The sequence below is a fragment of the Scyliorhinus torazame genome, chromosome 1 (genome assembly GCF_047496885.1).
Source record: "Scyliorhinus torazame isolate Kashiwa2021f chromosome 1, sScyTor2.1, whole genome shotgun sequence".
Lineage (NCBI taxonomy): Eukaryota > Metazoa > Chordata > Chondrichthyes > Carcharhiniformes > Scyliorhinidae > Scyliorhinus > Scyliorhinus torazame.
The window spans coordinates 329,345,371-329,362,140 of record NC_092707.1 but is presented as its reverse complement, the minus strand read 5'-3'; the positions used below and the strand labels follow the sequence as shown (position 1 = coordinate 329,362,140).

General features: G+C 44.7%; 1 protein-coding gene across 2 annotated transcripts in view; it reads right to left on the bottom strand.

Annotated features, from left to right (window-relative positions):
* Nucleotides 1–233: 233 nt before the first annotated feature.
* ppp2r5a (protein phosphatase 2, regulatory subunit B', alpha isoform) overlaps nt 234–16,770 on the bottom strand; it is a 367,942-nt gene continuing 351,405 nt past the window's right edge. The window contains exons 11-14 of one of the 2 annotated variants that reach the window (XM_072508692.1): nt 14,815–14,942; nt 6,313–6,414; nt 5,906–6,049; nt 865–1,016 (exon numbers count right to left, since the gene is read on the bottom strand). In XM_072508692.1, coding sequence (XP_072364793.1) covers nt 5,911–6,049; nt 6,313–6,414; nt 14,815–14,942 — 369 coding nt within the window. In that variant the 3' untranslated portion in view covers nt 865–1,016; nt 5,906–5,910. Of the gene's footprint in view, nt 1,017–5,905; nt 6,050–6,312; nt 6,415–14,814; nt 14,943–16,770 lie in introns of both variants that reach the window. The other variant, XM_072508683.1, reaches the window with a different exon arrangement.

The following is a 16,770-nucleotide window of genomic DNA, read 5'->3' as shown; positions in this document are numbered from 1 at the left end:
ATGTAGGGGCAGAAAATTTATGATCCTAACTGGGACAGATCGAATACTTGATGCAAGAGATGAATGGACACTGTGGTGATCTAGTGTCCCTTTATTTAACAAGTGAAAGTCTAGGACAGGATGTCTAAACGTTTATACTTTGATGCAACCATCTGATATTCATATGGCTCTGTCAGAAATAGTGTACATTTTTTCTTCATAATATATAAAAGCTAATAATAGTGAGATCCAAATACAAATAATATGTAGACTTTATTGAATGTTGCTCAAAACCCCAAATAAGGTGTCTCATTACAAAAGAGCTTCACACTGCCATAGGTTTACAGAATGGAATGGTTCTCTGGCACAGCATCAGAAAGACTATTGAAAAAAAAACATACAATATTTTATGCTCGAATTTCTAATGTTTTCTGTGTATGCATAACTCACTCCCTTTCATGTTACTCGAGGTCTGTCGCATTGTGAGAAGCACATATAAAATAGGAAAAATCTATATTTAAATAGCTGACTAATTTTCTATGTGCAGCACAATCAAAAAATTATTTTTTTCAAGTCATAATTTCACCCTCAATTATTTTCACTCTGGTCACAAATGATAAATTCATTTATTCTTTGCGAATTCTAAAAAGTGACGTAATAAATTCATGATCAGACAAAGTTACAAATATTATGTGGTCACACAGTAATATTCAAAGTTCATATTCTTTCTTTTTAAACATAATTTACAGCTCAAAAAAGCTGGTCTTTTTTGGAAGTATACTGCTGAAGGTTTGCCTTGTGTATGTATTTTTCCCACACATATTCCAAAATATGTATGAAATGCTCCATCATTCCTCGCCTGAAACTGTATGCCAACTGTTGATTCTGGTCATTTGGCACTTGATTTACTGTTCCGAGCATTTTCCACATTGTGGGTATTGATTTGCAAGCTGCCAGAAAACACCTGGCTCCTCTGGAGCTGCAACTCTTCAAGATTCTTCCAAAGCTCCTCACGCTCCTGTTCTTTCTTCTTTTCACTGCAGATTAAACAATAATCTGTTACTGAGTAATGCAATACTGGTAGTAACATTGTGAAGTAGAGTCACTGAGGGAATTTTAAATGTGAAAAATAGTACTTTATAACTTGACGTGCTGTTAGGTAATTTGGACATTCTGAATTCTCCCTCCATGTACACGAACAGGCGCCGGAATGTGGCGACTAAAGGCTTTTCACATTGCAGTGTTAATGCAAGCCTACTTGTGACAATAAAGATCATTTTTAAAAAAATAAAGTAAAATGCCAAGCACTACCTTGAGGCATGATTCTTATTTTGCTGCACAAATGCCATTCAGCTCCAAAAAATGGCTCTGAATACTCCCATGCAAATTTAGAAAAGACAGTGGACAATTGTAAATTATCTTGTAACTTGCCATCCACATGAATAAAACAATTGGTGATTAATCTACAGTGTATTTGCATCATGCTACAAAAACAGATATTTCTTGCTGTTGCACATAGAGGCTAAACCCAAAATGACAAAAATAGTACATGATACTTTTGTTATTCTAATACCATCAAACTTCTGCATCACAAAAATCCCAGACTCATTGCCAAATGTGGTGGCTCATATTATTAAAAATGAAAAATACCAAGTTCAAATTTTCAGAAACCATATTTATGGGCAATTGAAGCAGCTACTTACTTTTTAAAAAAAAGTATTCTTATTCCACAAATTTTCAAAATGTTTCCAATTTACAATAGCCCCACGAATCCCCCAACCCATAAACACCCTCCACCCTCCCTCAACAATCAACGGTAACCAATCCCCCAAAATGCAAGATAAACAAACCCCCAAAATTGTAGAACCCATCACTCACCCCATTTAGAGCAAACATCGCCTTTTCCAGGGTCAAAAAACCCAACAGGTATCCCCACCATGCCGAGGCACAGGGCGGAGAAGTCGATCTCCACCCCAACAAGACCCACCCACGAGCAACCAGCAAGGCGAAGGCCAAAATATGCGCCCCACACCCGCCTGCAGCTCCGGCCGGTCCGACACCCCGAACATGGCTTCCAAGAGACTGGGCTCCACGTCCACACGTAAAATCCCCAAAATGGTGCTGAACACCACCCTCCAAAACCTTTCCAGCTTTGGGCAGGGCCAAAACATATGCATGTGGTTCACAGGGCCCCTCCCACATCGCTCACAGACATCCTCCACCCGTTCAAACAGTCGGCTCATCCTAATTTTGTGAGGTGCGCCCTGTACACTACCTCCAGCTGTATCAGCCCCACTCTCGCACACATAGAGGCATTTACCCTCCGCAGCACCTCGCACAGTCGCTCCTCCAGCACCATCCCCAACTCTTCCTCGCACTTTGCCGTAACTCCCTCACGGACACCCCATTCTCCTCAAAAATCACCCCGGAAAGCGTCGAGCCGACCCCCCCCCTTCCCTGCTGATAGCACCGCCTGTTCCATCCCCGAATGTTCTCTGCATTTGCTGGCCAATAATAATCCAGCAAATTTGGAGGCCCCTCCCCCCCACCTGCCGTCCCCTTCCTAACCCAAGCCACTTCCCCGCCTAAACAAATGAGGAGATCAGCCTGTCCAGCCCCTCCGAAAAAACACCTTGAGCAGAAAGACTGGCAGGTACTGAAAAACGAACAAGAATCGCGGCAAAACATTAATCTTTACTACCTGCACCCGGCCCGCCAACGACAGAGGGAGATTGTTGCACCTCAGCAAGTCAGCCTTCACCCTCCCCACCAGGCTAGTGAAATTGAACTTCCGGAGCCCTGTGCAATCCTGGGCCACCTGCACTCCCAAATACCTAAAATGAGACGCTACCAGACGAAATGGCAGCCCCTGTACCCCGGCTTCCACAGGGGAGACTATAAAGTACTCACTTTTCCCTAAATTCAATTTGTACCCTGAAATCGTCCCAAACCTCTGAAGCAACCTAATTATGTTCCCCACTGAAGAGCTTGTTTCTGAAGTACACAAGTCATTTGCATACAAGGACACCTTATGTTCCACCTCCATCCCCTCACTATCCGTTTCCACAACCGCGAGCTCCTCAGTGCAATGGCCAAGAGCTCTATAGCCAATGCAAACAGAAGGGGGGGGGGGCATGGGACATCCATGCCTCCTACCCTGGTGCAATGAAAAATACCCTGAATTCATACTATTTGTGTGCATGCTCACCATCGGCTCCTTATATAAAAGCTGCTTCCACGCCACGAGCTTCGGCCCAATCCCAAATTTCTCCTATACTGCCATCAAATAACTTTACTCCAGCCGAACAAATGCCTTTTCCGCATCCAACACCACCACACCTCCGTCTCCCTTCCTTCTGCCAGAGAAAGCACTACATTCAACAGTTTCCTCACATTCAAGGACAACAACTGCCCTTTACGAACCCAGTCTGATCCTCCCCAATCACCTTCGGAAGGCACTCCTCCAAACTTAACGGCAACATCTTTGCATCTGCACTCAGCAGAGTTATGGGCCTGTATGGCCCACACTCCAGCAGATCCTTATCCTTCTGAAGCAACGAGATGGAGGCCTGCCCCATCATTTGTGGTAAGACACCCTGTTCATCACACCCTCAAACATTCCCACCACCAACAGCGCCAGCCTGTCCTTAAATCTTTTATAAAATTTGACTGGGAGCCCATCTGGGCCCGCTGTATTCCGTGCCTGCATCCTCCCAATTGCTCCCTTCACCTCCTCCACCCCCATCGGCTCATCCAATCCTGTCCTCTCTGCATCCCCCAACCATGGGCACTCTAGCCCACCCAGAAACTCCCTCACCTCCTCCGGTGGCTCCAACTTACAAAGTCCCTTCAGAACTCCTCGAACACCTTATGAATCTGTTCCGGAGCCATGACCAACTCCTCTGACCTGTCCTGCATCTGAACTACCTTCCTTGCCGCAGCCTCCCTACGAAGCTGACCTGCCAACCTATGCCCTGCCTTCTCTGCGTCACAGTGCTGCCCTGGAAGTCCCCTTTAATAAATATTTTTTTTAGCTTTTTCAAATTTTCCTTATACATAAATAACATTCAACAATCCCTTCCTGAACCAGAAAACAATGAAGTAACTACCCCCCTCCCATTTTAGCTGCTGACTGAGGTTAATTTCTTAAAGTGAGATATAAACGGACACCATCTTTTATGAAACCCTTCATTCCCTCAAACTAAATTTAATCTCCTCTAGGCTTAGAAGCTTCATTAAATTTCCCAGCCTTTTGAGGCAGAGGGTGGAGCAACTGACCTCCAACTCAAAAGGATCCACCTCCTCACCACCAGCAAGGCAAAGGCTAAGACATCTACCCTGCCCCTGTCTGGAGCTACGGCAAGTCTGACACCCCGAATATGGTTCCCAGGCGACTGGGTTGAAGGTCCAACTGTAACACTGTTGGCATCGTGCTAAAGAAGGTGTTCTGGGTTTTCCTAAGTTTCAGACCCGACCAAAACATGTGTACTTGATCGGCTGGCCCTCTCCCGCATCTGTCACAAATGTCCTCAACTCGTTCAAACATGCGACTCATTCTTGACCTCGTCAAATATGTTTTGTGAACTACCTTCAATTGTATTAGTGTCAGGGTGCATGGTGGCACAGTGGTTAGCACTGCTGCCTCATGGTACCGAGGACTGGGTTCCATCCCGGCCCCGGGTCACTGTCCGTTTGGAGTTTGCACATTCTCCCTGTGTCTGTGTGGGTCTCATCCCCACAACCCAAAAAGATGTGCAGGATAGGTGGATTGGCCATGCTAAATTGCCCTTTAATTGAAAAAGAGAATTGGGTACTCTAAATTTAAAAAAAAAATGTTTTAAATTGTATTAGCGTCAACCTCACGCACAAGATCGACGCTTTTATCCTCCATAAAATGTCATACCAAAGCCCTTCTTCCAATGTCGCCCCTAATTCCTCCTCCCATTTGACCTTAACCCAATCCAGAGATTCTGATCCTTGTTCCATAATAGCAGAGGTAACTTTCCCTTCTATCCCCCAAACCATCAACACCTCCTCCATCAACGAAGGGGGTAAAATCTCCGTATCTGTGTTTATCTAAAGGCTTCCCTCCTTGGGGGTTCATATTTCTCCCTCAATTCTTCAAATGTTGCGAAATACCCTTCAAGAAACAAGTCTTTCAACGTGATCACACCTTTTTCCTCCCAGTTTTCAAACCCAGCTTCTGTTCTTACAAGTTTAAATAGATGGTTTTCTAGGATTGGCATTAGTTTCGACCCTACCCCTAATTTAAAATGTTTGCGAAATTGCTTCCATATCTTCAGTGTTGACACTACAAAGGGGCTCTTTGAGTATTTCCGTGGCATCAGCGGATGCCATCAGCGGAGGGGCGCTGTAGCGAGCACTCGCAGCCCTGAACCTTTACATGCCACTGCCTCCACCTGCACCCATACCGTATCTTGTTTTCTAACAAGAAAAATTTACAAATCCGAGGAACCCCACCAGCCCATACAAACGAAGAGATCAATCTTTCCACTCTCATAAAAAAAGCTTTAGATAAAAAGATTGGGAGACATTGAAATAAAAATAAAAACCGTGGCAGAACATTAAATGTTACCACTTATTCTCGGCCCACAAGCGATGGGGCAAACTATCCAGCCACTGTAAGTTTTTTTTAACCCTTGCTGTTCGGCTTGTAAAAATTTACAGATCTGAGCCCAGTCTCGAGCTATTTTTACCCCCAAGTATCTAGAGTGGTTAGTTACTGATCGGAATGGCATGACTTCCATGCTTTGTCCTTCCCTTGGTGTTGAGATTGAAAAGCACTCACCTTTTGCACAATTTAATTTATAGCCTGGGAAGTTTCCGAACCTTTTTAATAGTCCCATAATGTAATAACACACAATGAAAAAGATTTTGTTAGCCAAAAATTTGTAGGAATACCTACCTATATTATGCCACCACGTTTATATATTTTCCGTTCATCGGCCATTCATTTTTTATATAGTGCGTGATGAGAAGGTGGCATGAGCTTTGTCGCAAGCCAACTAATGAAGACTGCAATCCAAGAGAAAAAACAGCAGCCCAATGGCTGATGTACAAACACAAAATGGTAAATGTAGCTCCACAGGATATCCACAGCACATTTCTGCTGAAAATACTGAGCAATCAGGAGACGGGACGAAAGGAGATAAAGTTATTTTCCCATGCTCAAAGATGAAAAAGAAAACAAAACAGGAAAGCAGACTGTGCCAGTGTGCGTTCTCCACACCCTCAATCTGTTTTCTGTAAGCAGTAAAGAGGGCCAATAAACACTTAGGGGCAATGTCAAATAAAAAATGAATGTTTGCATACCGCTGCCTTTCAGCCTTGTAAGATGCTGTAAGTTCGTCGAATAGTGACCCATTCATCTCCATTAATGTTTTTAGTACGTTGTAAACGAGTGCTACAATGGTTCTGTAAAACAAGTTTACATTCACTTAAATGTTCTGCATGGTTACAGTTACAAAAAGGATTTATGGAAGAACAATGTGAAATAGGTAATGTAAAAAAATGGAAATGTGTGCAGTTTGATCTTAAGAGTTATCAAAGATAGAAAAACAATTCAGAAGGATAGATCCAAAACATGACCAAACAAAACAGTTCAAACTTAGCCCAGGGCAAAATTAGCAGTGATGTCAACAAATGTTTCTTCACAAACATTATGCTCAACATACAGACTGGTATTCCAGGTAGAGTAGGGGGAACACTCTGGAATAAATTACTTAATAGCTGGACGCTGCAACGGAGGAATAATCAGGTACTTTGTAATGGATGAGCCATGTTGGAAAGAATGGCTTTAATTTCTATCTAGAGACTTTGAACAAAACTATCAATTTAAGGAACTCTATTCAGTCCCTATTCTATTGTCAGCAGACAAATTTGATATGAATAGGGATATCAGGACCAGGAGGCGCGTCTATGAAATACCTGGTGCTGTAAGACTTCTTACTATGAAATACAGAGACAAGAAGCCAGGTTAAATGTTACAAACATTTTTTCCCCACACGAGTAATTTGTCTGAAATAGATTTCTGAAGCCAGTGGTGATTAAGGATTCCGTGCAGTTATTCAAAAGGGGAATAAAGTTCCTATCAGAGAGGGGAGCATTTCTAGTTATATAGCATAAAGCTTGGAGTAGCTGGGAATAGGGATTCATGAGTTAACTCAGTCTCCTCGAGCTTTTCTCAATTTCTTTTGGAACTTTTGTCCTAAATTGGCCTCAGAATTTTTGCTTTTCTCAAAAGATTGTACGGTTATCTATTTTAAAAAAAACTTGTATTTATACAGTGCCCTTCGCAACTTCAGGATGCCCAAAGTGATTCACAGCCGGTGAAGTACTTTTGAAGTGTAGTCATTGTTACAATGTAGGAAACATGTCAGCCAATTTGTCTGCAGCAAGTCCCCACAAACGGCAACATGATAATGACTAGCTAATCTGTTTTTTGTGATGTCAATTAAAGAATAAATATTGCCAGGACATGAACTATCTTCCCCGCTCTTCTTCAAAATAGTGCCATGAGATATTTTGCATCCAGTTGAGAAAGCAGGTGGGGCCCTTGAACATCTCAGCCAAAAGGCAGCAAACGTCTGACAGTGCAGCATTTCTTCAGTACTACACTAGTGACAGCCTGGATTTTCATGCTCAAGTGTCTGAATTAGAACTTGAATTGACAACTTTATTGCTCAGAGACAAGAGTGCTATCAGCTAAACCATGGGTGACACTAGGAGAACTAAACATTAAAGGAATGTTTAAAGATCATTCATGTACAAACATAATGCCAGTAATCATAATCAACACTGCATAACGGAGTGCAGTCTGAATCCGCAGTTAGGCTTTAACTTGACTTCAGATGGAAAGAAAGAATGAGACCTCTGAATAGAGTCTCACTCTGCTTCAGAATGGACTATATAGGAACAATACAAGTGCGCTTTCAGTAGGTATTGAAAATGTAAACCCAGTACAGACCGACGGTCAGAATAGATCTAAAATTAAGTATAATTGAGGTTATTTTAACCCAGCTATCCAGTGGACAAATAATAATATAAAGCTACCCCCGAAAGATACAAAGAGGAAAAATCATTGTCACTATAATCTGTAAAACCATAGAAAAATTCATGTAAAAACACAAGAACCAGGAGGAGTGGGCAATTCAGCCCTTTGAGCTTGCTCCACCATTCAATATGATCATGGCTGATCTCATTTGGGTCTCATTTCCACCTTTCTGCCCCCTCCCCATAACCCTTCATCCTGCTGCTAATTAAAAATTTATCTATCACTGACTTCCGGTGGCGGCCATGGAGTGAGTGGTCGCACATTTGGTGGCTCCCGCTCAAGGTGGATTTTTTCAGTCCTTCCCCACCCGAATGGGGTGGTATTGAGGGCAAAAGGTGTACGAGTGCCCAGGGAAGGTAATACTCCTCTGGTGAAGTTGGTGTATGGATCAGCAGACAAGAAGTGCCACCAGAAAGAGAACAGTTGGAGCAGGAAAGTTTTGGTGGTGTGACACAGGCGGAGGTCAAGGGGGCAGCACTGCCCGCCCAGTGGTCGATGGAGTTTTTAAAATGACAAATTCCAGTAGCAGAGGAAAGTGGCCTTAGATGATTTGGCTAAGGTGGTGGAGTCGTAGAGCAGAGGCAGGAAGCTCAGGGCCTCGCGATCCAGAAGGTGGAGGCATCGGTGATGGCACAGGAGAATCGGCTGACCTCGGTGAAGGAGTGCCTTGGGGATGGCGATGAGCAGCCAGAAGAGGTTGAGAGAGAAATTAGAGGACCTTGAGAACCGCTCCAGGAAGCAGAATCTGAGGATTATTGGGATGCCTGAAGGCAATGAAGGTGTGGAAGCTGCCAAGTTTGCGGCAAGCATGCTGAAGAGGCTCACGGGGGAGGGAGGCCTTTGACCTGGAAGGGTGAGGGGAAGACAGAGGCCTTGGGTGAGGGCCACCGTGCCTGGGTGGGCTAGTTAACGAAAGTGAACAGGGGTGGTGAGGGGTTGCCAGGAGGAAGGCATTGGGGTGGGGATTGGGCGGTTTCTTTTTGTTTGGGTGGGGGGTGCAGTTGCTGACATGGGTGTGGTTGGTGTGGCACAGTTGGGAAGGGAGAGATGGTGGCGGACATCTGAGGGATGGGGGGGGGGGGGGGGGGAAGAGAGAAGAGAGAGCACCCCAAGCTGGTCACATGGAACATGAGAGTTGAATGGGCCGGTGAAACGGTCTCGTTTTCGTACATCGGAGCAGCCTGAAGGCAGACTTGCAGGAGACGCACCTGAAGTTGAGGGATCAGACGAGGCTGAGGAAGGGATGGATAGGCAGGTATTCCACTTGGGGATAGACATGAAGACGAGGGGGTATTATCGGTTAATAAGAGAGTGTCCACAGAGCGCACTTGACGGGGGCGAGGTTGAGTAGGTTCTTTGGGGTAGAGGACAGATGTGGAAGGTGCTCAGGGAGCCCGGTGAACCATGTCCATATGTTTTGGTCATGCCCGGCACTGGAGGGGTTCTGGAGAGGAGTGGCGGGAGCAATATCTCAGGTGGTGAAAGTCCGGGTCAAGCCAAGCTGGGGGCTAGGAATATTTGGAGTAGTGGACGAGCCGGGAGTGCAGGAGGCGAAAGAGGCCGGCATTCTGGCCTTTGCGTCCCTAGTAGCCCGGCAAAGGATCTTGCTATTGTGGAAGGAGGCGAAGCCCCCTAGCCTGGAGGCCTGGATAAACGACATGGATGGATTCATAAAGCTGGAGAGGATTAAGTTTGCCTTGAGAGGGTCTGCGCAGGGGTTCTACAGGCGGTGGCAACCATTCCTAGACTATCTCGCGGAGCGTTAGAGGAAGGTCGGTCAGTAGCAGCAGCAACCCGGGGGGGGGGGGCGACGTCCTGGGAAGGGGGGAGGGGAATGGGGGATTGCTTGGGGGGCGGGGGTGGATGAGCAAGAGATAACATGAAGGCTTGGTTAAACTGGCACGTGCGGGAGAGAGCCAGTGTACAAAGCTATGTAAATATACCATTTTGCCATGTATATATCTTGCTCAGTGCGACTTCTTGTTATTCTGTTACGGGGGCGGGGGGGGGTTATTGTTTGTAAGGGAGAAAAATTGTGTTAAAGAACTTTAATAGATATATATTTTTTTTAAAAGACTTGGGATATGTTGCCGCTGTCACTGGCTGGGCGCATGCAGGCAGTGAAAATGACGGTCTTGCCCAGGTTCATGTTCCAGAACCTCCCTATCTTTGTTCCCAAGGTCAACGGGATAATTTGTGGGTGGGGACCCACATGTGACACGGGTGTTGCTGGAGAGGGGTGGGGGGGCTGGTGTTGCCGAATCTGATAAATTATTGGACAGCGAACATTGCGATGGTGAGGAGATGGGCTGTGGAGGAGAGATTGGTTTGGGGACGAATGGAGGCGGCATCGTGTAGGGGGACGAGTTCGAAGGCACTATTGTTGGAACCTCTTCTGTCCTCCGGTTACCGGTCAGATACTCCGTGAGCCCAGTGGTGGTTTTGCTGTTATGGGTGTGGAGCCAGTTTAAACAACATTTTTGACTCAACGGCATGTTGTTGTGAGCGCCGATATACGACAACCGAGGCTTGTGTCGGCGGGGCTGGATGCGTGGTTCCGGGTTTGGCAGCAGGTGAGCATAGAGTACTTTAGGGACTTTTTTTAAATTTTATTTTTTATAAAAACAGCAGGCAAGTTTGCGGGGCTGAATAATAGAGGGGAGCCAGAGGGGAGGAAAGACGAGGGAACACAAACTGGAAGGAGAGCACGGGAAATGACAACGACCATAACAAACACAGCAGGACAACAGAGAGTAAGAAAGTACAGGAGGAAGGAACGACAGGGAGCCGAGACGGATGCAAACACGCAACAGTGAAAACTGACCGGGAGAAGCAAGCAACATCAGGGGCGCCGATCAGGCACCCGCCCACCCAGTTTTGTTTTGTTTTGTTTTGCTTGTACTGTATATATTTTCTTTAAAAAAACACCAGAAAAGGAGGGGAGAAAGCCACCCCCCCCCAAAGACATGTGTAATGGAATTGACTTCTATGTATACACACTTCCCCAGTTTTTACTTTCCCACCCCTTGGTTTTTTATTTATGTAATGTTTTTGTTATCTCTTTTTAAGAAAAACCCAATAAAAAACATTATAAAAATAAGTTTACGGGCAGCATGGTGGCGCAGTGGGTTAGCTCTGCTGCCTCATGGCGCCGAGGTCCCAGGTTCGATCCCGGCTCTGGTTCACTGTCTGTGTGGAGTTTGCACATTATCCCCGTGTTTGCTTGGGTTTCGCCCCCACAACCCAAAGATGTGCAGGCGAGGTGGATTGACCACGCTAAATTGTCCCTTAATTGGAAAAAAATGAATTGATACTCTAAATTTATTTTTAAAAATAAAAATAAGTTTGCGAGGCTGGATGAGTTGGAGGAATCTATGAGTTGCCCAATGTTTTGTGTAATTTCAAATGAGGGATTTTGGGAGGAGAGAGGTGCTGTCCTTCCCTTGACTGCTGCCTCAGGTGTTGCATGACAAGATGTTGTCGCAGGACGATAAAAGGGACGGGAAGGTGTCGGATACAACAAATTGATGGAGAGGGAGAGCAAGTGGGAGGAGGATCTGGGAGGAGAGGTGTGGCTGGGACACGGGTAGAAGCCTTGCAGAGGATGAACATGTCCTCGTCATGTGTGAGGTTAAGCCTCATCTAGTTTAAGGTGGTGCATAGGGCCCACATGATGGTGGCGACGATGAGCAGGTTCTTTGCCGGGGTGGAAGACAGGTGTGGGCAGTATGCGGGGGGGGGGGGGGGGGGAGATCATGTCTACATGTTTTGGCCGTGTCCAAGACTGAGGGGGTTCTGGCAGGGTTTCTCGGTCGTCATGTCCGAGGTTCTGTGTGGGGATGATCTTGAGTCCAGAGGTGGCAATATAATAATAATCGTTATTGTCACTTATTTGGTGTGTTCGAAGACCCGGGAGTCTATGTGGGGAGAGAGGCCCGATGTTTGGCCTTTGCTTCTGTCATGTGAGAGTACCTTTAAGACATGGATGTTTAAGCAATGTACCTTTAAGAAAACAGTGATGTCAGAGAGTGGGTGGAGCTGAGCAGTTCAGCCATCTTGCAGTTTAGTTTTGCAGTTTGAAAAGAGCTTGGGTGTGTCTGTGTTTGCAGTGAGCTGGATCTCTGCCATGAAAGACTATCTCCGGATCATTTGGGTGATTTAAACTCATAATAGTAAAGCCTTTAACCTGATGTGTTTCTGTTTAAAGGTGTTAAGTCTCTCTTGGATGTTGAAAGGAATAACTGAAGGATTATTTAGAGTTGTAAAATTTTCGGGGTTATCTTTGAAGTACGGGGTGTTAAGTGATCCAATGTTTATTTTAAAGGTTAAGTTGAGTTCATAGAATAAACATTGTTTTGTATTTAAAAACCCACGTGTCCATAATTGTAATCCCACACCTAGGCAACAAGCAGTGTGCTAGGAAAAGCAACAAATACATTAAAGGAGGAGGTTGGTTGAACTCCATAATACATTTTGGGGTTCTGAAAACGCCTTGCCCATAATACTTCCCTGATGGCCCAGAGACGGATTTTGTTATGTTAGCGGGACTCGGAGCCGGCGAAAGCGGGAGTGTGGGTGAGCGACCTGGCAGAATTCTTGCGATTGGAGAAGGTCAAGTTCGCTTTGTGGGAGTTGGTAGAGAGGTACACCCGGAGGTGGAAACTATTCATTGATTCCTTCAAGGAAGATTGAGGTGTCAGCACCGGGGCGAGCGTTGGGGGGGGGGGTGGGGAAAGAGAGATAAACATTGGGAAGGCAGGATTTGTGTGTGTTGGTTCGCGAGGATGTTTTGGTCTTCTGATACTTTGTGCATACAAGTAAAAAGCCTTGAATAAAAATATTTTTTAAAAACCTATCTATCCCCTTCTTAAATTTGATTAATGTTCCAGCATACACTGTGGGGTAAGAAATTCCACAGATTCACGGCCATTTGAGCAAAATAATTCCTCTTCATTGCGGTTCCAAATCTACCACTCCTTAGTCTAAAACTTCAGCCTCTCATTCTAGAATGTCCAACAAGGGGAAACATCTGCTCTAAGCCTACAAACCATCGATACTATATACCATCTGCAGCTGATACATGTATAAACTTTGGCTCAAATCTTCTGAAAAGTGAGTGGCAAATGACTCAAGTTACGCTGCTGTTTTCTTCTCGGGGAATGAGGGTGGGGATGAGCACTGCGCTAATGTGTGTGTGAAGGATTTTAGCTGTGCGGTGGGTGACACTGTTCAGTTTTGGGGGAGACAGGTTCATTTAAAAAAATTTTTTAGAGGACCCAATTCATTTTTTCCAATTAAGGGGCAATTTAGAGTGACCAATCCACCTAGCTGGCACACCTTTGGTTGTGGGGGAGACCCACGCAGACACAGGAGACAGGTTCATTTAGCAACAGTGCAACGGAAGACAGGCATGAAGAGGAGTGTCTTCAGCTCTATATTTGCAGATGCCACAAAGATGGGTGGGTGGGTGAGCTGTGAGGAGGATGCAGTGATTACAGTATGATTTTGAAAAGTTGACCAGTGGGCAAATGAATGGCAGATGCTGTATAATCCACTTTGGCAGCAAAAACAGGAAGGCAAATCCGAATGGCCATAAATTAGGAGGGGGAAATGTGCAATGAGACCTGGATGTCCTTGCACACAAGTCGCTGTAGACAAGCATGCAGGTGCAGCAGGTAGTAACGGTGGCAATTCCTTCATGGCGAAAGCGTTCGAGTACAGGAGCAGGGATGTCTTGCTGCCGTTATACAGGCCTTGGTGAGGCCACACCTGGGATAGTGTGCGCAGTATTGTTCTTCTTATCTGAGGAAGGATGTTCTTGCTGGAGTGCAGAGAAAGTTTACCGGACTGATTCCTGGGATGGCAGGACTAACGTATCAGGAGAGTTGAGTTGGTTCGGATTGTATTCGCTGGAATTCAGAAGAATGAAGCGGAATCTCATAGAAACCTATAAAAGTCTAACAGGACTAGATAAGGTAGATGCAAGAAGGATGTTCCCGATCTGGGGGTGTCCAGAACCAGCGGTCACGGTCTGAGGATACAGGGTAGACCATTTAAGACAGAGGAGGTAAACTTTCTTCGCCCAGAGTAGTTGGCCTGTGGCATTGGCTACCACAGGAAGCAGTTGAGGCCAAAACATTATATGTTTTCAAGAAGCAATTAGATATAGCACTGGGGGCGGCGAGGATCAAAGGATATGGGGTAGGGGAGGAGAGAGAAGCGGGATCAGGCTATTGAGTTGGATGACCAGCCATCATAATGAATGGTAGCCATGATGTGGAGATGCCGGCGTTGGACTGGGGTGAGCACAGTAAGAAGTTTTACAACACCAGATTAAAGTCCAACAGGTTTGTTTCGATGTCACTAGCTTTCAGAGCGCTGCTCCTTCCTCAGGTGAATGAGGAAGGAGCAGCACTCTGAAAGCTAGTGACATCGAAACAAACCTGTTGGACTTTAATCTGGTGTTGTAAAACTTCTTATCATAATGAATGGTGGAGCAGTCTCAAAGGGCTGAATGGACTCCCGCTCCTATTCTCTAAGTTTCTATGATGAAAATAAGGGGCATGGCTTTGCGCGAATTACAATTGCCATTTAGCTGTCTGACTCGGTCACTGAAACCCTGCTGGAGCAGGGCTGAAAGATCCCACCCGCTCCACCGCCCGGAATATCTGGGCCTTCCTCTATTTGAATGACTTATTATTTTGTTATAGTCAAACACCAAGTTATTAAAATATACATATATTTTAATAAGAAAAACATACGGGTTCCAGTGTTCCTTGGAGATTCTGTATAAACTACCAAACATAATTGGTAGAATTTTCTCAGAGTTATCTTCAATCAGACTAAGAATGTACTCATTGTTCCAGAAATACAAAGCTCTTTCTGCGACCTGTGGAGACAAAAATGAATCTGAAAACATGTAATTTAAAAAGAACAATTTCGTAAGATTATTTACCGAAGGTGTAGCTCTGGATTTTCTTAATAAATATTTTCATCATGCCATATTTTAGGCCCCATGGTCAGGTGCACTAACAAGGGTAAGAAAGGGAAAGTCATTTAACTAGCCCTCTCCTTTGGATATGAAATGTCACCAGGTACAAATAGAATAATCATACTTTTCTTTGTTCCCTCCCAACTATAAATGTTACTCTTTGGAGACAATAGAATTGTTATTCCCCAAGTGAAGCATAATTTAAATAACATTGCAATGCTCACAAAAAGAAAAATGGGGCACTTGCAACTTCCAGACCGATTGTTGAACTGCTATTTAGTTATACTTTTATCATAAACACCTTAACACTGAATATGCAACACTTGACAGCAAGTGAATGAAAATGATGGTAAGCAACTTACCATCCCTATTCAACAATTCAATTTTATTGCACGGGAAGGACAGGTGCAAGAGAAAATGCTGGAAAATCTCAGTAAGTCTGGCAGCATCTGTAGGGAGAGAAAAGAGCTAGATTTTCGAGTCCGATGACTCGTCAAAGCTAACAGACACAGAAAGTGGGAAATATTTATACTGTGCAGTGAGAATGAAAGATGAGTCATTGCCACAGAAACCCAGGGAAACCGGGTGCTAATGGCCACAGAAACCAAAGGGAAAGAGTGCTAATGGTTTCTGTGGCCATTAGCACCCTGTTTCCCTGGGTTTCTGTGGCAATGATTCATCTTTCATTCTCACTCCACAGTATAAATATTTCCCACTTTCTCTGTCTGTTAGCTTTGACAAAGAGTCATCGGACTCGAAACGTTAGCTCTTTTCCCTCCCTCCAGATGCTGCCAGACTTGCTGAGATTTTCCAGCATTTTCTCTTTCGTTTCAGATTCCAGCATCCGCAGTAATTTGCTTTTAAGGACAGGTGCAAGAAAGGTTATCAAACCCTTTTTTAAACAAACGTCAAGTGAAGAACAAATCATTTTCCTTCCTGCTCAGTCTCAACAGTACTCTAATTTTGACTCCAGCATACCAGCATACATTTTTTCCATTCTAAGAAAACTAATGTCTTTTCATGTAAATCTGCACTATAGTCACAGGAATGAGACTTTGAACAAGAATGCCGAGAGTTGGGCGAGTGAGGGAATCTGAATCACTTTCCAAAAATATAATTTTGTATGTATTTAACATTTAGCATCCAACTGAAATTTACTGTTTAAATTCTAAATTTTATCCAGGCTTAAGCAGGATACAAACTCTTCACTGGAGGGCAGTTGAAGTTAGTTAATTAAGGAAACTAGAGGGCAGCACAGTGGCTAGCATTGCTACCTGTAAAGGATCTGTAAAGATTTAATCACCTGCTAATAATGGTCGCATTCCAAGCATTGTTTGGCATCTTTGAATCTGTCGATATGTATGTTTCTGGAACATACCTCTTCATTCACCTGAGGAAGGAGCAGCGCTCCGAAAGCTAGTGACATCGAAACAAACCTGTTGGACTTTAACCTGGTGTTGTAAGACTTCGTACTGTACAGCACTCAGGACCTGGGTTAGAATTCCGGCCCTTGGTCACTGACCGTGTAGTGTTTGCACGTTCTCCCCGTGTCTGTGTGGGTTTCACCACCACAGCAACCCAAAGATGTGCAGGATAGGTGGATTGCCCATGATAAATTGCTCCTTAATTGGAAAAAATAATTGGGTACTCTAAATTTATTTTTTTTAAATTAAGGAATCTAGCGACCTCCAGTGGCGGCGTATAGGTGGAAGTCGCACGTTAGGTA